Here is a 21,584-nt window from a genome sequence, read left to right on the forward strand (position 1 = left end):
CCACCGGGGGGTGGGGGGAGACAGCCAGCGCCTTGTTCCATGGAGCAGAAATACATCCGGAAGGACAACAACCTGTATCATCCCTATGTGCTGAGGCTGATTGAGTAGTCCTTTGCTGCCCCTAGGAAAGAAAGAATGGAACTAGAGCTGTAAAACATCTAATTTTGGGGCAACCTTCCGCTCTCCAGAAGGGGTCAGATGATCTATTCAGAACAACAGGGAACGCACAATGGCCTGGGTGAGGGGGCTGCTTCCCACCCCCAACCACAGGGCGTTTCTATCATGAGAGGAACAAGAGCCACCACAGCTGCAAGCTGGTGGTCTCATGAGATGGTGTTGGGGCCTCAAGGTTTAGTAGAATTTCCCTGGCAGTGACTCAGCAATGTTCAGCTCATGCATCTAAACGGTGACTGTGTTTAAGGCTGTCAGTCTTCTCTCTTCAAGGTTGGGAGGAAAATGGAGCCAGCGGGGTTGGGAGGAGAGTGGAGAGTCATAATTTCTGCAGTCTGAATTTCCCAGCTTCCTAAAGTGTCTTGTGGTGTGGGGGTTAAGAGCAGGTGCACTCTAATCTGGAGAACCGGGTTTGATTCCCTGCTCCGCCCCTTGAGCTGTGGAGGCTTATCTGGGGAACCAGATTAGCTTGTGCACTCCAACGCATGCCAGCTGGGTGACCTTGGGCTGGTCGCAGCTCTTCGGAGCTCTCTCAGCCCCTCCCATGTCACAGGGTGTTTGTTGTGGGGGCGGGGGGGGGGAGGAGATTGTAAGCCCCTTTGAGTCTCCTTACAGGAGAGAAAGGGGAGTATAAATCCAAACTCCTCCTCCTCTTCTTGTATGACATCCGGGAAGTGGGCAACCTTGGTTTGCTGGAATCTGGGAAGGACCAGAACATGCTTAGCTGGTTGGATGATTCAGGTTCTCTTTGTCTTTTCTGTGGTCCCCTGATGTGGCTTTCTCTCCTTCTGCCCCAAACAGGAGACTTATTTGATGAAACACATGTCCAAACACACAGTGGTCGAACATCTAGTGAGTCAACATTCTCCTCAAAGGACGGAGTCTCCGGGCATCCCAGTGCGAATCTCTCTCATCTGAATCTTGGGGAGCCCCTCCCTGAGCGTGGCCCCTCTTAGAGCTGGGGGTTGGGGAGAGGCAGGACAGCTTGGAATAGGATCACAGGAACCATAGCTTCCTCTGGGCACTGCCACCCCCATCCGCCTTGGGTGCTTGCTGCGTCTCTCCCCCCCCTCTCCACGGCCAGGACAAAGACATGGAGTGGATATACAACCCGCCCCAAGCTGGGGAGTTTCTCCTTCAATTTTGGTGGCAGCCAAAGACAGTTCCAGAGCACTTTGAACCTCGGTGTGTCCCCTCCCCTCCTCAAAACACACACCTGTGGCCCTTCTTTTTGGATCGCCTCCGCCCTTTTTAAAGCCCTTGGGCCCAGTTTGTCCTTCTGGGTTTCATTTTTTCACTTGTTTTAATCTTAGATGCAAAGCAACCTTATAATTTATTGGCCCCACACGCGATGCAGTTACCAAGAAAGAGCAACAACCCTTTCAGGACTCTCTTTCGGAGAGGTAAAGGATGCGATTTGTGGAGGCGCCCGCGGCTCTGCCAAGGGTAAGCGGCAGCAAGACCCGAGTTGCTGAGACGTCCCTGGGCCCTTGCGGAAGTGCCCGACCGGTCCACTGGGTCTCCGTTGCCAAGGTGAGCAAGATTGCAACCCCTGCTTGGAGTGATTCGGGGTAGGGGGCGGGTGCCCCAGACTGGAAGGAAGCTGGCCTTTTTTGTGGAGGGAAGGTATCTTTTGGAAGATTGACTAGAGAGAACTTTGGAGAGAGTGGGCAGGAGAAAGCAGTGACCTCACAGCACAAGCATCACTGACAGGCATGTAGATCTGTGCTGCGTTCCCACATTAGCGGAAGGAGCCTCCCCCTTTCAGAAGGGAAATGGGTAAAAACAGCGTTCAGCTTAGCACTGTGTCAACTTTAGTAACGTGCGTGAAGAAGGGGGCAACTTGCAATGTGATGTGGCAGGAGAGGGTTCTCTCCCTCGCCCGTGCATGGATCAATTTTCCCTATACTTTCTCCCTGACACCTAAGGAAGGACGAAAAATGGCCCCAAAGTCAAAGTAGAGCAGGTATTCTACAGTGTGCTCCCTTTGGAGGCAGGAACTAAACTGAGGAATCGGGAGTGGTTTGTCCCAACAGGAAAAGTTTTTCATTGCCTGCCTCCCCGATGGGACAGTGGGAATCACCCACAAGATGTCCTCCAGCCCAGGGGAGAAGAGGGTGTCTCTTCCTCACCTGTGCATGGATCAGTTTTCCCTCTGCTTAATCCCTGACACCAAACATCAGACATGTTCCCCTGGCAGACATCTTTTGAACTAGTGGCCAAGTTTCCCAGTTAACAGATTTGTATTTATTTTTGTCAGACTGCCCATCCCCTAAGGAAGACTGTGCAGAATTTCTCCGCCCCTGGGAAAACCCCACTATTTTTCTGTCACCCACCCTGCAGCTAGAGATTGGCTTGGAACCATTGAGCTATTCTGCAGAACGGGCAGCTGTTGCACCACACCGCTGGGGAGTGTCCCAAAAGGCCCTCCAAGGCGCCTTGCTTTCTGCTGGAAAAACCACACAGTGGCATTCAAAAGTATCGTGCAGAGTGGGGAAAGGCCCCTCAAGTTCTTGGTGGTGCTGGGCCTTAGCCCTTCTGTTCCTTTGTGTTCAGTTGGCAACTAGAAGTACTGCCAAAGTTCAGGAAAGCTGGGAGTGGTGGGGGTGTATGATGAATGGCTCCAGCTAGGAAACCTTCCACGCTTCAGGAACTAGGTGTCCCTTCCACAACAGTTGCAAGCACAGTGCTTAGTGCCCAGTAATGTCGGACCAAGATCCGCGGTGAACGTAAACAAAGAGAGCATCGGCAATGCTCCAGTGCAAAGGAAAGCTATTGAGGAGCCCAACCCCATCTCAGAAGTCTGGCCCAGAAGGCTTCCTGAAGAACAGAACAGGTGCGAGGAAGGGGTAAAGTTTGAAGCTTGCCAGGGAACCTGAAAAGTTACCTGTGCTCCTCTGCCTCCTCATTTAAACCTTAAATATGGGGGCCACTACCATTTAATCACCACCCCCTAACTGAATTTTGCAGGATAGTTTCCCAAACAGGCTAATGGTTTCATGGCCAATGCTAAACCATAGGGCCTCTGTATTTTCCCTTTGGTAAATTCAGAGATGTCATTTTCCAGATGTCATTAGCCCCTCCCACCTGCCTCCTTCCTCACCGACTTATAGGTCAGCCTTGCAGCTTGATTGACAGCATGGGCCAACCTACAAGGTGCCCTTGGGCAGATAGTCCTGGGTACCCAGGGGTAAAGATTGATGTGGGAATTCCCCCAACACTGCTGCAGCTGAGGGACAGATGGCAGCACTGAGTTACTGGCTAGCACCCTAGTTAGCAACGGGGGAATTCACCAACCTCACATTATACTCAGTGGTGGGATTCAAATAATTTCACAGCCGGTTCTGGTGGTGGGAATTGAAATAATTGAACAACTGATTGTTTACAAGCACCATTTTAACAACCGGTTCTGCCGATGTGGTGCAAACCTGTTGAATCCCCCCACTGATTATACTCCAAACCAACGCCCTGCCTCCTCCCAAAAAGAAAATGTCCTCCCTGAATCAAAGCAATTCAGTCAGCTAAAGGTTTGCACGTTACTGCCACATGAGCTCTGGAAAACTCTCGGCCCCTTTATGATCTCTCCTCCAAGCATATGGGGAGGGCACAACCCCCCCCCCCCAAAAAAAAAACCCCGCTACACTGAAACCAACCTCTATTGTGTACTTTTCTGTTCCATTTTGGATATGAATTAACTGTAATTTTTAAACACTTTTTAAGCCTTAAAAATATATCGTTTTGTTTATACCAGGTTGTTTCTTTTTATCACTGTTTGTATTAATTTGATTCTCTCCTGTTCTCCCCACCCCCTTTCCCGCCTCCCTTGGTTTTGAATTGATGTTGTACGATACTCAATATTGTAGCCTTTTTTGTCCGCATGTTAATAACTCTGTAAATAGGACTCTTATACATAACGTTAACACGAGTTTTTTTTTTCTATATAAAAAGCCCAGGCCACATCTAGTTAGAATCCTAGTTATTACCTTAATAATGAAAAAGGAAAGAGGAAGACAAACAACCCCCCCAAGGTTCCCCTTCCCTTTGAAGTCTTGCATTGTGGTAACCGAGATCGGTAGGAGCTCTGCTCCCCACAGACATTTGCATTGTTTAAACAATGACAAAATGAATTTTTTTTGGGAAAAAAAAGTTGCTTTGTATTTCTCTGTTGTGGAAAAAAAAGAAATAAAATGTCTTTGCAACCTTGGGCCGGACTGGCTGAGTACTGCTCTTCTTTCTGTTCAGGGTACGCGGCAGCCAAGAAAGCCAATGCGATTCTGGGCTGTATCGATAGGTGTGTGGTGGTCTAGATCGAGGGATGGAATTGTACTTCTCTATGCTGCATCGGTTAGACCTCACCTGGAATGTTGTGTGCAGTTCTGGGCACCACAATTCAAGGATATGGACAAGCTGGAACGGGTGCAGAGGAGGGCAACCAAAATGGCAAAAGGTCTGAAATCCATGCCCTATGAGAGACTTTGGTGAAGAGAAGGTTGAGAGGTGATATGATGGCCATGTTTAGATATTTGAAGGGGTGCCATGTTGGTGAGGGAGAAAGCTTGTTTTCTGCGGCTCCAGAGACTAGGACCAGGAGTAATGCGTTCAAGGTGCAGGAAAAGAGATCCCACCTAAGCATTAGGAGGGACTTCCTGACTGTCAGGGCTGTTCGACAATGGAGTTCACTGCCTCAGAGAGTGGTGGAGTCTCCTTTGGAGGTTTTTAAAGAGAGGCTGGGTGAACATATGTTGGGAGTGCTTTGATTGTGTGTTCCTGCATTGCAAGGGGTTGGACTTGATGGCCCTTAGGGGTATCTTCCAACTCTTCTGATTCAAAGTTCTGTTCCCAACTGATCCCAACAGAAGTCTTCCATCTTTCCGAGGTTGGTAAAACGAGTCTGCAGCTTGCTGGGAGTCAAATGTAGATGACTGGGGAAGGCCGTGACAAACCACCCCATAAACAGTCTGTTTAGTAAAATCTTGTGATGTGACATCACCCCATTAGTTGTCAATGACCTGGTGTTTGCACAGGGGACTTTTCTTTAGGAGGGATACGTTCCAGTCAAGCAAGACTGTCCATGTAGGACAGGGGTCCCCAAACTTTTTAAACAGGGGGCCAGTTCACTGTCCCTCAGACTGTTGGAGGGCCGGACTAAAAAAAACTATGAACAAATTCTTATGCACAAATGATTGTAAAATGTTTGATTTCACCTTTCAGCCTTTCTGTCATGGTCTATTTTTAGAACAGTGACCAAAGTATGTCAAGTACAGGGTGGGCTCCAAATATTGTTGGGGAGGCTGTGGAATACCTTCCCCTGTAAAAAAAAAAAAAAGCAGAACCCCCGGCCAGGAAACATTCCATCTAACTTGGGATCAGGTATCTTCCCGCTGCGTTTCTTTTTCCTCTAACGAAGCCGGCCAGCGATTCCACCGAAGCCTGGCTGATGCGCCAATGAGAGTGAGGCGGACCTGAAAACCTGAAAAAAACACATGGAGTAGCCGAGAGGGAAGGGCCGAGCAGAAGTTGCCACGTGTAAGGTTTCCAACTCTGGGTCAGAAAATTCATGGAGATTTGGGGGTGCCATCATGTAATTGCAATCAACAGCCATTGGGGCTGGTTCCTCCTCTCCCTCGAGCCCCCACTGCACATGAATGGAGCCATCACCGCCATGCCTGGCGGGCCGGATAAATGCCTTCAGGGGGCCACATTTGGCCCCCGGGCCGTAGTTTGGGGACCCCTGATATAGGACCACTGCCACTGTGAATTGAGTGGGCAACCTTACCTTCTCTTGCAGCACAGCACACCCAAGGAGAAACTTCTTCCTAGAAGGAAAAGCTGTATCTCGAACACTGATTTCCAAACACCAATCAAAATCTGTTCACCCAGATGCTCCAAGATGGCCGGAGGTTCTTAGAAGGACTGCTTTTAGCAATATCCCGGATCGTGTCCACTCGCTCCCCAAAAGCACCAACCTCTCCCACTTTGCCACAGCAATTGTGCAAAAAACCCCCAAAGCTTACATTTTCTTTCAAAAGGAGTTTATTAAAAACCAACCAAGGAGGAGGGAGTAGAAAGTCCTTAGTTTTCAGCCCCCAAAGGCTGCAGAGAGTGGCCAGCACCAAGGGAGGGGAGAGGAAGGGACCACTGCACCCCCCCCCTACAAACTATCAGGGGGCAAGCAGCTCAGCTGCTGACCCCTTCTCTTCTGCCCAGTGGTGGCCCATGGACAGCTATCCTGTTTGAGGCCAGACCCATCTTCCAGAGAGAGAGAACCAGCTCCTCTTATTCCCCTGTGTCTTGAGTGTTGACTGTGCTGGGCACTGGAGGGTCTGCAAGGCAGCAGTAGAACTGCCCCCCACCCCCCGTTCCAGGCTGACTAAGGAGCCTTGAGGGGCCCCCAGAATAGCCAAGCCAGTCCTTGCAATTTATCACTGGCGACACCCCCTCCCCAAGAGAAATGAGAAGGGCGGGAAAGTAGCCCCCTCCCGCTCACAGCAGTTGTGCCAAACACATAGAAGGGAAGGATGTTCCGAGTGGGAAACCCGGGCAAGACAGGATTATACCCCTCCCCCCGCCCCACAATACACCCACATCCCTTCGGCTGCTGTGGGAAACTGGCCAGATGCTAGAAAAAAACTGAGCTGTTGAGGGAAGGGGAGAAAGTGGGAGAGGGCACTATGTGGCAACACAACCACACTTAACACACACACACACCCCTAACAAATTTAAGGCAACTGTCCTGTTTGGCTTTGAGGTTTCAAGTAGGGTTTTGTCCAATCCAAGGGAAGGTATTGGTGTCACTGGGAAAAGGAGATTCAGCAACCAGTGTGAACAGAGGAGGTCTCGCCCCATTCACCACCACCCCCCAATTTGGGGAGGGGGGCAGGCAGAAAGGAAAGCTAAAGCTACATATTATGTACAACCCCACAGCTTCGTCTTCCAGACACCCCAACCCAAACCAGATGCGTGGGTCCATCTCTCCCCCCTTGCTACCCATCACTGGGGGGGGGGGCTTGTGCTCAAGATATGGTGCAGTGGGGGGGGGGGGAGCCGATCTAATCAGTGTCCGTCTGATCTCCGAAAAATTCCCCGCCAAAAAAACAAACAAACAGCATCCCTGCAAAGAAGGCACAACAGGCTGGATGCTTCTAGGAGTCCTTCAGCATGCAGATGCGGGCGTAGATCTTGAGGGCGGGGCCTAGCTTGATGTTCATGGCGCTCATGAGGTGGTCCTCCTTGAGCAGGAGCAGCGCCTGCCCGTCGATCTCTTGTGCACGGAATTCCTCGGCGATCTCTTGGCAACCTGGAAGGAAAACAACAGCGAACGCTCGCCTGTCAGGTTGCCCAAGGTGCTCCAAGCCGGGAGACAGAAGTCAGGCAATCCAATCCAGAAATCCAAGGAGGAAGGAAAGCAGAGGCTAGTAGATGACACCTCTCTAGTGTAGTGGCTAAAGAGCTGGATTAGAGACTGGAACCAGTCCATGTTCAAATCCCCACTCTGCCATGAAAGTCTGGTGAGGGACTTGTAGGCCCATCACACTCCCTCAAAAAAATAACACAAAACAAAAAACATGCTAATAAGCTGTAATAACAGCTCACTAAGCATATTTTTGTTGTTTTATAGTTTTTGACTTGTACCCTGTTCTCCTTATTCTTCTCTGTCACACACACTCCGCATCACAAGGTTATTGTGCGGATCAGGATCAGAACAGAATCACAAGAGGTTTTGGGTCCTCAGCGGGAGGGAAACCAAAGTACAAATTCCAAAATTAATAAATCGAATACGTCATTCTTTTCTCCCCACTGTTCTACCCCATGTTATCCTCACATCAACCCTGGCATGTGTTGGAGTGCACAAGCTAATCTAGTTCACCAGATAAGCCTCCAAAGCTCAAGTGGCAAGAGTGGGGAATCACACCCGGTTCTCCAGATTAGAATCCACCTGCTCTTAACCACTACACCACGCTGGCTCAAAGCCAGACACCCTCTCTAACACAGTCAAACCTTACCTGGCAAGGAGCGGATGAATTCGTAGACGTCTTCCACATTCCATTTGGTGGGCTCGCTGGGCAGGAAATGATGTCCAATGCCCACCAGGTCCCGGACGTGCATGTCGGGCAATTCTATGTCCCGCTCTCCCTGACGCCGGCGAGAAGCAGATGAGCTGGCCGAGAGAGGGGAGAGCGGCTCTTCGTAGCTCGAGTTGTCTGAGCAGCGGCTTGAATCCTCCTGGGTATGGCTGAGCTGCAGCGAGCCGGTGACAGAGATGGGCCCAGACCCGGCGGTCAGTGAGGGCGGGGCCTTGGGGTAACAAGAAAGATTACAATAAGTCTCAGCAGCCAATGAAGAAACAGCTTTTTCATCAATCAAGTCCGTTGTAGATCTCCACTTGAAAACATTTCAAGGGACTGTCTGGTCAAATGCATGCCAACTAAATTACATGACCACTGCCTGATCAAGCTGATTTGTAGGGGATTTTATAAGGTGCACAGAAAACTCCCTATAGATGCCCAATAAGCAAATGCATCTCTTTTTGAATAGCAGGAACCACCCCTTAAAAAACTATGACGGAAAAGAAGAGAAAAAGTTTCGATTTATATCCCACTTCTCTCTCCTGCAAGGAGACTCAAGGTGGCCGACAAGCTCCTTTCCCTTCCTCTACCCACAACAGATACCTTGTGAGATAGGTGGGGTTGAGAGAACTGTGACTAGCCCAAGGTCACCCAGCAGGAATGTAGGAATGCGGAAACACATCTGGTTCACCAGATAAGCCTCTGCCACTCAGGTGGAGGAGTGGGGAATCAAACCCGGTTCTCCAGACTAAAATCCACCTGCTCTTAACCATTACACCAACAATTACCAAGGTGGTCATCCCCTTATGAAGGTAGTCTTCAAGAAAAAGGTTAGCCAACTACTGCTGGGGATGCTCTATCTGTGAATTTCCTATACCGAGAACGTGGTTAGGACCAGATACCCACTAACGCCTCTAGCAACTCTAGGGAAAATCTGAAGATGCAGAGTATGACTTGCACCATTTCTGCAGCAATTTAGCTGTTGGGTAGCTTAAAGAGTGCCATCCTCAGATAAAGACGTTAGTACGGTCAGGTAGGGTCGAGAAAACTGTATGCTTCCGCATTAGAATAGTCCCAAACAAATATGAGAATTATCATACATTTTTACGCACTGCCTTTGTCAAAACCATTATTTTGTGCATGATTGAACATGGTACTTTGATACAAGAGCATTTATAGTTCAGTGAACGACTATCATCAACATTTTAAAGGGGGGGGGGGGAGAAACAGAGCAGGGCAGGCACTAGGACCCAGGCAAAACAAAGAAGGTCTGGCACGTTGAGTTCTGTGGTGGAAGAATTCAATCTACTGACATCTCTTCTGTGAGATAGGGCATAGATTCAAGTCTAGAAGCACGGCACAAGTCGAGAACACGGCACAAAAGGAGAGGGGAAAGAGGGTGGGGGGGACACGAGGCCTCACAACCCCACAGACGAAGAAAAGACACAGTAGGGTAGAGAAAAAGAGACAGGTGAAAAAGAGAAGTGCGGAGCCTACGAAGTTCGCTGCACCCTCGGACGAGGCAGGAAAAATACTGGGGGGTTTTGGCACCAACACCAGACAGGAAGTGACCAAAGTATCTTTTCCTGCCTATCGGATCGAGCGGGAGGAATGCCCCAACAAGATGGACTCCTACATCCAGTAGAACAAGGTTTTTGGGATGTAAGTTTCAGAGAGTCAAAACTTCCTTCATCAGACAAAAGGAGAGCTTTGGCTCTTGGCAGCTCATACCCTGAAAATATTGTTGGGTCTCTAGGGTGCTTCTGGACTCGAATCTGGCCCCCTGACACTAGTCAGTCACAAGCCTTTATTGGCATAAAATAAACATACAAAATCAGCATACAAAATTTGCCCATTATTGCTCACAATTATAGACGCTGGTACTAAAATACTAAATACTAAAATATATACATGGTCCTTCTGTAACTATAGGACATTCCTTCAGCTAAGTTAACTCACTTAAACGTCATCAGATACTGACAGAAGCTAGCAAAATTACTGCTGGCTATATGTGGTCATAGCCCCCTGACACTAGAAAAAACAGCTCTTCTGGACTGGTTCTTTTTCAACACTTGCCTGCTTTTTATTTTCTTTGCTGAGAGGGGGAAGGGCACTCTTGCAGGTCCGACGCCGGCCGTGCGAAGGCGCGCTTGGTTTCTGAAGCTTGCTGCGGTCGGGGTGGAATAGCCCCACCCTTTTAGTACACCCCACATTGTACCTGTAAAGGGACGAGAACCAAGATCGATGCAGCAGGGCTCACAGCTGTCCCACGGCAGGGGGCCATCCTGCCCAGGTCAAGAAGTCTGGAGTGGAAGGGGGAAGCCCCCTCATTGCACCAGGCTCTGCCTACCTCTTGGCACATGCCATTGAGCAGAAACGCTTGGAGCGCTTGAACTTGTACGCGAAGTCCAGGCGGCCGCAGAGTTCACATTTCAGCTTTGGGGGTGACCCCTCCTCTTTGGATTCTGTGGAAAGATGGAAAGAAGTGTTTGGTGGGGGTGACCCAGCCTGGTTCTCTTATTCAATCCTCTCAAAATTTGCAGAAAGCCAGCTCAGCAAAGCAACAATGCACCGAAGGTCCACCTAGCCCAATATTCAGTTTCCAACAGCAAGTAGACAAATAAACACCTTTGGGAAAGCCCCTCCTCCCAAAGCCATGACTGGAGGACCCAAGGAGTTAGACATTCTTCTCCAACTACCCTCTTCCTTTTATTGTCTTGTATTAGGTCCCATTTTTATTTGCCTTTCTTTTCCTCCTAAACAGAAGAACCATTCGGGAAGTATTTACATTAACGAGCAATTAAAAAAAAACACCCTCAGCTTGCCAAACACTGCAGTCCTCGGCACGATGACCTGAGACTGAATATTGTGTATCTGAGCACATGTGCAAACGCGCTAAAAATGCCTTCCAGTCCCTAAAACTTCATTTCCAGACCTGTAGCCTGAGACAGTGCCAGGGTTCCTGAGCTTCTGCCAGGGCGAAAGGACAGCTATGGACATGCCCCAAACTGCAGGGAGTCCGTATCATGATGCAGGACTCAAAAACACAGCCTTCTGTGGCAGCTGGCATGTGGTCATGCGACAAGAACCACATGTCAGAAACTTTTAAGAGGCTATTATACCTTGTGAAAGACATTCCTCATTCAGCTGGTTTTTCTACAGGGCACTTATATATTATATAATACCACCCAACTTGGTACCACCACTAAACTTACTGGTACCTCTACCCAATCTACAGGGAACAACACTTCACAGGGACACAGTTTAGCCAAGCTGTACCAAGCAAGCAGATGGGAGAATTTGTCTTCCTGGACCAGACTAGCACCTATCTAGTCCCATTCTGCTCTTAGCAACAGGCAGCCAGGTGACTCTGGAAGAGGGTCATTTGGCAGGGTCAACAGCACCTGGTACTCAGAGGTATACTGCCTCTAACCATGGAGGCCTCAATTTAGTTATGAGAACTAAAATACGTGTGTGTGTGTGCGTGCGTGCGTTGTCCTCCCCCAATAAGCTTGCCTTGTTCAATTTTTAAAGCCAAGCGAGCCAGTGGCTAACACCACATCGTGTGAAATGAAGTTCTAAAAAGTTTTCAGCAATTAGAAATCAACAAATCCTTTTACACTTTTAGAAGGAAGACGGCGTGCTTATGGCAGGATTTTCTGGCGTTTCTCTTTTGGAAAACGGACAGTTCCACGAACTGCTGGCAAACACACTTCTCCACCCTTCCGAGACCCCCTGGTTGGAGTCCTCATAAATCCTCGAGATGCAAGGGACAGACTGATGTCCCTCACAGACCAGAGAGGTAATGACCTCGGTGTTGTCTGACATCAATACATGGGACACTAAGGTGCAAGGACTCACACCTGCCTGTGGGGAGGGGGGAAGCTGACTTCACCTCTGACATGTTAATGGACCTTTCCTGCTCTTTCGTTTCCTTTGATGCTTGCGACTGTAGCCGAACCTGGCGCTGACCCAGCAGGGGGGAGGCAGCAGGTGGCTGGACACTATCACTGCGCTGTCCTTGAGAGGTTCGACTCTCAAACATCTTCCTTTCTGCTGTAACATTCCCACGTTTCATGAGGACAAGGGAGGAGGGATTCTGGCGGGAAAACCACGGGGATGAATGTAACCATTTTGCTATAGCTCGCCAGGAGTGGCTTTGGCAAGCCAGGTACCAGCTGCGTTCAATAAAGACTTCTGATCAGGTATCCAGAGCCTGTTTATTGACTTCAGTCCGAGACCTGACACTCGGCTACAAGCCACGCTCTCTCCACCTCCTTGCAGTGCTGCACGATTCCCAGTCCTGGCTAGCATAGATGAAAGAGCCGCTGCACGACGAAACCAGCCTCGAGCCCTTACTACGCTTGCTACGTAGAGGTTCCTCTCCATTTTCGGAGATCTGCTGTGGTGAGTGCGTGTTGTCTTGCTGCGGGGGTTTCTCGGCCAGGAGGCCTTGAGCATATTTCTTCTTGAGGTTCCCCACGAGCAGTGAAGAGCGCCCCACCTGGCAAGAGGACAGAGATGGGCGAGGTGGAATCGTCAGAGGGTCGCCAAGTGGAGGCTTTCGGGGTAACCCCGCCCCCCTGTGGCTTTTACCCTGCAGGATGAGGGAAAAACAAAGCCTTGACGGACAGCTGCGGTAGGGAATGGGTTAGCTGTGCGGGCCAAGCATACAAAAGGCGACCAGAAATACAGAAGCGAGGTCAGTTTTTACCCACTAGAGTGATGCCTGCCCCCAGGTATTGCAGAACATGCTCTGAGCACAAAACCAGACTTGGGCATTTTAATATCTGAGCATCTCTCTTCCCACTCTGTTCCCACCCTATCCGCCTTGGCCAAAATTCTGACACTACAGATAGGACCTACCAGGTCAAATGTTTTCTTCAAACACACCCACTCCATCCCCACCCAGTGCCAATCTAATGCCTCTGGCACAGTTCCGAAGTCTGATCACAACTGCTCCTCCCAAGTCCTTCTGTGTGCCACACCAGATATGCCCTGAGCAGAATTGTTCAGGAACCATCAAGAAGATAACATTCCCTGCCTTCCCCAACCCCAACACTGGCCTTCACCCAAGTTTCTCGTCCTGGTATTTTGACACCCCACTGCAAAACATGCACACATACACACAAAGTTATCCCTGAAGTGTGGAGGCAGTGCTTACCGGGAACGGCTCGGCCCCTTCCTGGATCACAAACCCCTCGATGACGTGGGTCAAGATCTGCGGCTTCACGACGGCTTGGGGCGGCTTGTTCTCGCCGTTCTGGGGAGCAGTGCCGGCGACGGTGGAGGCAGAGTTCCCGTTCCCCGAGGTCATGCCGGGGCTGCTGGTGTCCGGTGGTGAGTGAACACGGTCCCGTCCAGCCTCTGCGTGGAAGAATGAGGAGGGAAAACGATGTACCGAGCAGACAAAGGCAGAGGCACTGAGGGTGGACCGGCCCTGCCCCTGTGCGCCCCCTCCCCGCTCTCCCCCATTACCATACAGCTGACTTGTCCCCACTCCCCATCGAGGGTTGGCGGCATGAATGAACTCTCAGCAGCCAAGCCGCATGGGATGGCCCCCTCAGCGCTTGGGGGGGGGGGATCTCGCACACACAATTGTACTAGGCAGGGCTGCCAGTCGGTTGAGACCTGCCAACACCTAGCTCAATTTCTTGCAGGCACAAAGAGCAGAGTTCCTGGCAGGAAGAAGCAACAGACAACTGAGTGCACGGAGACGGTACGCACACTCACAAACCCCCTAAAGAATCCTTAAATTGTGCAGTAAGATCTGAAATTCCCTGTGCCTCTCTCCACAATCCGGGCCATCAAATTTACAGCCTAATCAATAGCCTCTGGATCATTTAAACGTTACCATTTCCCACGCTCTGCCTTTTCAGGACCAAAGCAAGTTGGTGCTAACTGCGCAACAAAACAACCCACAGTTTAGCCCCCTTTGGAGCAACTTTCTTCTGATGGGGGAGGGGGAGAGAATCCCATGCCCTGCCTCATCCCAAGTTCCTAAATACTTTAGCTCTAGCTAAACCTTTTTCCCCAAGCCCACATGGAGGGCCGCACAGGCAAATTTCAATTTGCAATTAAAGTGCTCTTTAACAAACTGTACGAGATGACCTGAACAATGTTCACAGCCATCACCTACCCACAAAAAACCCCCAAACCATCATATTGAAGATACTTCAATGTATGATCCAAGAGCAAAAATCAGAGACAAATTTGCAAAGCAACATTGCAACAAATTAAAAGTCCCACAGACACACACACCAGCTCCAACAGAAATAAATTAAAACGTACGTTTTGAACAAAGGACTCTGCTCTCCACTCCAGAGGGATTTCTTAGAACCCTCGCACAACAGAAAAGGCCAACTAGAAACAGGAGCAAAATTATACCGTGGGAAGCGCAAGGTGCTTCCCTAGGCACACATGCCCATGTGCCAATCAAGACCACAAGCAGAAAGCACGTAGAAGGGTAGGAAATCCCTCATGCGCAACTGGTTGTGATGAATCCAGAAACTCAGGCCCCTTCCACACATGCAGAATAATGCACTTTCAATCCACTTTTCACAATTGTTTGCAAGTGGATTTTGCTATTTCGCACAGTAAAATCCAGCTGCAAAGTGCAATGAAAGTGCATTATTCTGCACGTGCGGAAGGGGCCTCGGTGTTGTCCAAAATAAAACTTGGACGCATACCTCATCCTGATAGTGATCAAAGTTTCCCTTTAAAGAGTGTCAGAAGACTACCTGCGTACAGAGGACCCCGGATTTCTTAATTTCCGCACCAAAGACTCCTCTCCTCCCGCCAATCTCAACATTTGCAGGGTTGTGGTATATATAGCACCCCCTACAGTTACAGTCATTTACTACACCATTGTCCTACTGTTCCTTCAAAGAGCTTCCAGCAAACTACAAAGTCTTTTTCCCACCTGTTTCATCTGCCTAAAAAGTGGGTTGGGGGCAACTGCATGACTAGCTGGTGGACAGTCAGGCAGTATCCCAGCGTAACCAGAATTTAAACCTTGGTCCTCTGAGGTCCATCCACAGCTGATTCACAGTATAGGAAACCTTTTGGGAGCTCGCGCACAGAGGGATCTGGGTAACTATGAAATGTCCTGCAGATTTCAACAAGAAGATATTGCCACAAATGCACCATCCCTAAATGTGTTTGGATTCTGGAAATTTCACGCAGGAAGTAAAAGGCAGACGATCCTTTACTGGGTGTACTACAGTGGGCACACACAACCACGTGGTCGTTAATACTGTATATCACTAAACGTTTTAATCCTGCTGTCTCCCTGTCAGTCTGTTTTGTCCTCACGACAACCTTGTCAGGTCTGGTAGGCTAAGAGGGTGACTGTCCCAGAGCCACAGTCGAATTCATAACTGACAGAGATCCTAATCTAATCAGAATCCTCTACCGGCTTGCCTTCTCCCGCAGACAGCAGGACATCACGGTCTATCCAAAGAATCATAGAGTTGGAAGAGACCCCAAGGGCCAGCAAGTCCAACCCTTTGCCATGCAGGAACACACAATCAAGAACTCCTGACGTATGTTCATCCAGCCTCTGTTTAAAAACCTCCAAAGAAGGAGACTTCACCACTCTCCGAGGCAGTGAATTCCGCTGTCGAACAGCCCTGACAGTCAGAAAGTTCTTCCTAATGTTTAGGTGGAATCTCTTTTCCTGCACCTTGAATCCATGCTTCAATGGGGTTATAACTGGAAGGACCCTTACCACACAAACAGAAATTACTGGTGACCAGCGCTCATATGTACAACCGCAGACACAAGCTACATCATCTGTATGAGTCTATCATTCAAGGAACAACCATTAACTAATGTTCTATTATGCCACATTTGGGGACCAAGGCATACCCAGGAATCTCTCCATGGTAGCAGGTGATAACTTATGAGCTACTGCTGTAGCTAGCAAAATGTGTTCCAGAAAACCCAGTGGGGGGGGGGGTGTCCTCTGATGCGTGCCGCCCATGGCACCCCCAATCTTTCCAGTAACTAACTGCAGTCAGTGCTCACGGCCCAAAGACATTCTGGAAGTTTTGCAATGTGGACTAAAAAATCAGACCTCCGCCACGTTCTTCAGAAGGTGAATGCATGAAGAAGACTTTATTTACGGTCAATGACCAAATATGGTGAATGCATGTGGAAAGAGTTCCTTAAAGACCAAAAATTTGAAAGCCACTGGACTGGTGTATGGGAAAAGGTGGGTATCAGGGAATGTCTTCAGCAGTTCTAAATAACTGCCACATTCTAAGCTTACGTAAAATGAGCTGAATATGAGGGGGGTCAGGAAGTCTCTATCGCATTGGTCTTTCCACAAACTATGTAGCACAGAATTATGCAGGAGGAAATTTCCACAAAGGTAATAAAGCTGTACTACAACAAAATGGTTCAGGGAAAGCACCTTTATCAAGGAAGCTATACTGCCGTGTCGAGTGTGTTCATCTTTTTGCTGTCTTTGTATCATCTTACTCTTTGGTGATGGCACCAGCTTGTATTGCACTACCTGCCTTGAGAAAGGCGGACTATAAATTAAAATATCGCATTATGATTTTAATGCAGTCACAGAACCGTGGAACGGCCTAGATGCCGAATTTGAATTCATCCAGTGGTGGGATTCAGCAGGTTTGCCCCGCTTCGGCAGAACCAGTTGTTAAAATGGGGCTTGTAAACAGCCAGTTGTTAAATGATTTGAATCCCGCCACCAGAGCCGGTTGTTCAGTTATTTGAATCCCACCACTGAATCCATCGTTTTTAAAAGTGCAAAAAACGCAGAGAATGAAGCTCGTCTGAGCAGCTGAACCTAATTTGGAGGGTGTGTAACCACCTCGCTCTCGCATGTGTTGCGTGCCAGACCTCCCGGTAATACTTGTGCGTGTGCGTGTAGGAGAGAAAGACCATCATTCCAGCTGCCAAGGAACAAGCACAAGAAGAGATCGTTTTCTCCACCCAGACCCTCCCTGCTGCAAAATCCCTTTCAGCAACCTGCAGAAACCAGCTATTTGCAGCTCTGGTTTTTCTACAAGGCCATTCCTCCCCGCAGTACTCACAGCCCCAGCAGGCAGAACATTAAATATTAACACCACGAAGGCGATGCACACACACAAGGCTTCAAAGCAAGGCATTCTGGGAGTTCCTGTGCCAAGACACAAACAAAGGAAAAACACAACACCCTCAAAAGAAAAAAAAAGGATCTTTGTACAGCCCGGCCACAAGTGGATCCCATAGCATACTGGCTTCAGGGGGAGGCCTTTTTGAATAGTTTTGAATTGGGTGGGGGGGGGGGACCCTATGTATTTGAATTTACTTCCAGGTGTCCTTTTTTATGCAATTAAAAAATAAAAGTGACTTCCCAGCCTGATTACAGCAGCTCTTAACCTTGAGCGGTGTGTGTCCCCCTCCTGGCCCTTTGAGGCTTGCTGCTTTTAGCACAGGAGTGTGCAAATGCGCAGCTGCATGCTCTCTAGCGGAACAGTGCGAAAAGTGCCTGAGAGTTCTACACAGGTTGACTGGTTTTCCTAAACTGTTTGCATTTTCTACATTAAGTGTCATCTAAAAACAAGCAAACAAAAATACTATCTCATTGAAACTCACCAGCTTTGGAAACGCACGATGTTTAGGATGTTGAGGGCTTTCCAGATTGTACGGCCGTGTTCCAGTAGTACTTTCTCCTGACGTTTCACCTGCATCTGTGGCTGGCATCTTCAGAGGATCTCCTCTGAAGATGCCAGCTATAGATGCACACGAAAGGAGAAAATACTACTGGAACACGGCCACGCAACCCGGAAAACCCGCAAGATCCCAGTGATTCCGGCCGTGAAAGTCTTTGACAATACACTTAGGCTTAGTATGGGATTTCCTAAATTTGGAACGCTTCCTTTTTACAAAAGAAAAGACCGCCAAAGCCAAGGTTTTGCGGTTGTCAGAGCAGCCGGCTGGTCCTTCTAAATGACAACCTGGCCGGCTCCTTCCAAAGGCAGGCAGAACTTCTGCGTCTCTGCATGGAGAGGCAGAGCCCCAAACAGCGCAGAGAACAGACATGGCCAGCCCATGGCTCTGCCCTGCACCCTACCAGTGAGCCACGGACAGGTGGCAAAGCAACCATTAAGCCACTCAGATACAGCAGCAGTCACAGCTAAAGCAAAGAAAAGCCCGGGGGCCTCTAAATGCTTTTCAGCGATTTCAGCAACCAGCAGGCTTTTAACTAAATCAGATCACATATCACCTTCTGGCTGTCCCTGATCTGAATACTGTATTTTTAGCTTGCGTTTCAATACAAAAATGACCCCCAAAGGAGGCCCTGGGGCCTCAACCTCTTATCTATTCTGCCATAGATTCTTGCCTCTGGTTTGATAAGTGAAAGCAATCACGCAGCAGTTAAATGGGGTTGGATTTGGGCCGGGAGATACAAGTCGCTGTTATCTAGAGGAAGAAGAAGAGTTTAGATTTATATAACCCCTTTCTCTCCTGTAAGGAACACTCAAAGGGGCTTACAATCTCCTTTCCCTTACCCCCTTACCCCCCCCCCCCGACACACACCTTGTGAGGCGGGTGGGGCTGAGAGAACTCCAAAGAACTGTGACGAGCCCAAGGTCTCCCAACTGGCATGTGTTGGAGTGCACTAGTTAATCCGATTCCCCAGATAAGCCTCCACAGCTCAGGTGGAGGAGTGGGGAATCAAACCCAGGTCTCCAGATTAGAGTGCACCTGCTCTTAACCACTACATTACGCTGGCTCTCAATGGATCTAAATTAATTACCTAGGTCCATCCTGATGTCTCTGGAAATCTCAAAAACAGGGCATGTGCTTCCAGTCACTGGAATTCTGAGAGATACTTCCTGATGAGGGGGGCTCTGTTTAGCTGTTAAGACTGTTGACAGGACTCTGTTAAATTCTTTAAAGCCCCTTTCACTCGTCCCATTTTATTTCTGCTGGTTTGGGAATGTTTAAGGTCCCACAACCATGCAGGGAGAACCACATCCAAGGACCCCATAACATTATTTTCTGTCCCTTTCCTGCTTTTGATTTTATTTAATATTTACTATTTACCCAAAGAAGGCAATGTGAAATTTAAAGCTTTCTCACTACCTTGTGAAACCTTTGCTGGACTTAAGAAAAAGGAGCATTTCTCCTAACAATGATGGACTACTGCATGCCTTTAGATTTTATACTGGCCCCATGGGATAGGAGACACAGATATAAAAGACAGTTAAGCTAACAGGCATCTCCATATCTTGGGACAGCAAATTCCATAAGTGATGTCTGCAGCACCTCCAGAACTTTCTCCATTTATTTGTCCTGAACATGCCATCCTTCAACTTCAACACGTTGACTCTAGTTTCACACAGAAACCTTCTCCCATCCCCAAAAGCAGAGGGGTTTGCAAGCCCGAAAATATTACCCCACGACCGCATTTGAGTCAGGGTGAAGGCACGGACAATACCCAACCTGGGAGCCTCTTTTACGGACGGCCCTGAACAAGGTCCATCTGCCGATTTCCGAAGCTGTTTCTCAGCTGCACAAGGAGAACTGGCAAGACAAGACTGGCTCCATGGGTGTTGCAGGCAGAAAAACACACCAAGCGGAGAACAAGGCAGTGAAGAAGCAGACAAGGAAGAGAACAGCTGCGGAGAGAGGCGGTGGCTGGCTGAGATCTCGTCTCCCAAGAGCCCCCAGATTGCTTGATGCGCTCCTTGGCTCGCATATGCTCCAGGGCTCAAACCAAACCATAGCACCCCCAGGATCAGGAACAAGAGAGCAGCCAGCGGACTCCCCAGCCGCTGGAAAAGCTCCTGCTGGGCGACTCGCCAGTTGGCCGTTTGCAGCTGCTCTTCGGAGAAAACCACTCCTCCACAGCAAACCCAGGGGGGAAGGGGCGGGGAGAGAAAGAGATGCTAGGAAGCCACATATGTGCTTGGCTTAGCTGCCCAAAGCTCAACACCAGAGGGAAAAGGGTGGTATAAAAACCTGGTTGGAACTGTGCGAGGGGCGGAGAGGAACTGGACCACAGCAGCAGTGGGAGGTTGCGGCTCCACAGCTCCAGACCTCCACGTTCCAGGCCAGAAGTCACAGACCACATTTCCAGCAGGGGAGGAAACCCCTCTCTGGAAAAGAAAGGCTGGCCGGCTGGCCACAAGAGAGAGTTGCATGGAAATTTTTGCTTTGGGAGAAAAAGAAACCCGTTCTAATTCCCCTGAGAACACAGGCACAGATGCTCACCAAAAGCTCCCCGCCATTCCTGAAGACCCCCCAAGCAGGATACGTGCATGTTGCCTTCCTCTGTGGCCACTCAACAGTAAAGAACCTTACCATGTATATCTAGTTTGGCTCACTGAAATGCACCAACTTCCCAGCATCCCCCCAGAAAATGCCAGTCTTTCATTCCCCTGCCATCAACCGAGGAACAAAAAGACATTTCTGTGCACATTTAGAAGCCAAAAGAGTTCAATTCCCACCTGGCCACGGGGTTCACCAAAAGCTCTTGCCTGTTCCCCCCCTTGGGTCAGCTACTGAACAACCTGGTTATAACCGTGAATGGAGACAAGATCTGGCCTTCAGCTGCTATAGCCTGTTACACACACCAAATATGTTAAGCTGTAAACCACACAGTCTAGTATGACTAGGTCTGGCACCTCTAATTCCTTCTTCTTCTATTATCACAAGCCGTTTACACGCTCTCAAACAGCTGCTCCCATCTTCCACTTACAGACATATTGTTAATTTGATCATAATATATTTATCAGGGCAATCAGCCAAGATCCTAAGGTCAGCCAATTGTACATCAGACACCAGATTTGGAAACAGAAGCCATGCAGCCCAGGATCTCTATAATTCGGCACTAGAAAATAAAAAGTTCACAACAACACAAGCCTTTATTGGCATATAAAACAGGACAAGAAAATAAAAAGTTGAGATCCTGCAAAATCAGGGAGGAAGGAAGAAAAAGAAGAAGAGGAGATTGGATTTATATTCCCCCCTTCTGTCCTGTAAGGAGACTCAAAGGGGCTTACAATCTCCTTTCCCTACCCCCCACCCCCACAACAAACACCCTGTGAGGTGGGTGGGGCTGAGAGAGCTCGGAAGAACTGTGATTACTCCAAGGTCACCCAGCCGGCATGTGTTGGGAGTGCACAAGCTAATCTGATTCACTAGATAAGCCTCCACAGCTCAAGGGGAAGAGTGGGGAATCATACCCAATTCTCCAGATTAGAGTGCACCTGCTCTTAACCACTACACCAAGCAGGGAGGGAGGAAGATACCGTCCTCAAGAGGCACTTGATATAAGCTGCCTTGCACAGCTGGCAGCCCGCCAGAAGTAAACCTTATAAACTTACC

At 49.1% G+C, this 21,584-nt stretch overlaps 2 protein-coding genes across 19 annotated transcripts in view; one reads left to right on the forward strand and one right to left on the reverse strand.

Annotated features, from left to right (window-relative positions):
• The window catches only part of ZNF362 (zinc finger protein 362), a 35,075-nt gene extending 30,700 nt beyond the window's left edge, over positions 1–4,375 (forward strand). For 17 of the 18 annotated variants that reach the window (XM_048519111.1, XM_048519122.1, XM_048519121.1 and 14 more), the window contains 2 exons: positions 973–1,023; positions 1,485–4,375. In XM_048519111.1, coding sequence (XP_048375068.1) covers positions 973–1,023; positions 1,485–1,646 — 213 coding nt within the window. In that variant the 3' untranslated portion in view covers positions 1,647–4,375. Of the gene's footprint in view, positions 1–972 lie in introns of all 18 variants that reach the window. The other variant, XM_048519109.1, reaches the window with a different exon arrangement.
• Positions 4,376–6,186: 1,811 nt separating this feature from the next.
• Positions 6,187–21,584, reverse strand: part of PHC2 (polyhomeotic homolog 2) — a 53,094-nt gene continuing 37,696 nt past the window's right edge. The window contains exons 10-15 of the mRNA XM_048519126.1: positions 13,402–13,604; positions 12,606–12,741; positions 10,588–10,702; positions 10,314–10,455; positions 8,175–8,466; positions 6,187–7,468 (exon numbers count right to left, since the gene is read on the reverse strand). Of these exons, the coding sequence (XP_048375083.1) occupies positions 7,314–7,468; positions 8,175–8,466; positions 10,314–10,455; positions 10,588–10,702; positions 12,606–12,741; positions 13,402–13,604 (1,043 nt within the window). The 3' untranslated portion in view covers positions 6,187–7,313. The remainder of the gene's footprint in view (positions 7,469–8,174; positions 8,467–10,313; positions 10,456–10,587; positions 10,703–12,605; positions 12,742–13,401; positions 13,605–21,584) is intronic.

This window comes from Sphaerodactylus townsendi, linkage group LG16 (assembly GCF_021028975.2).
Source record: "Sphaerodactylus townsendi isolate TG3544 linkage group LG16, MPM_Stown_v2.3, whole genome shotgun sequence".
NCBI lineage: Eukaryota > Metazoa > Chordata > Lepidosauria > Squamata > Sphaerodactylidae > Sphaerodactylus > Sphaerodactylus townsendi.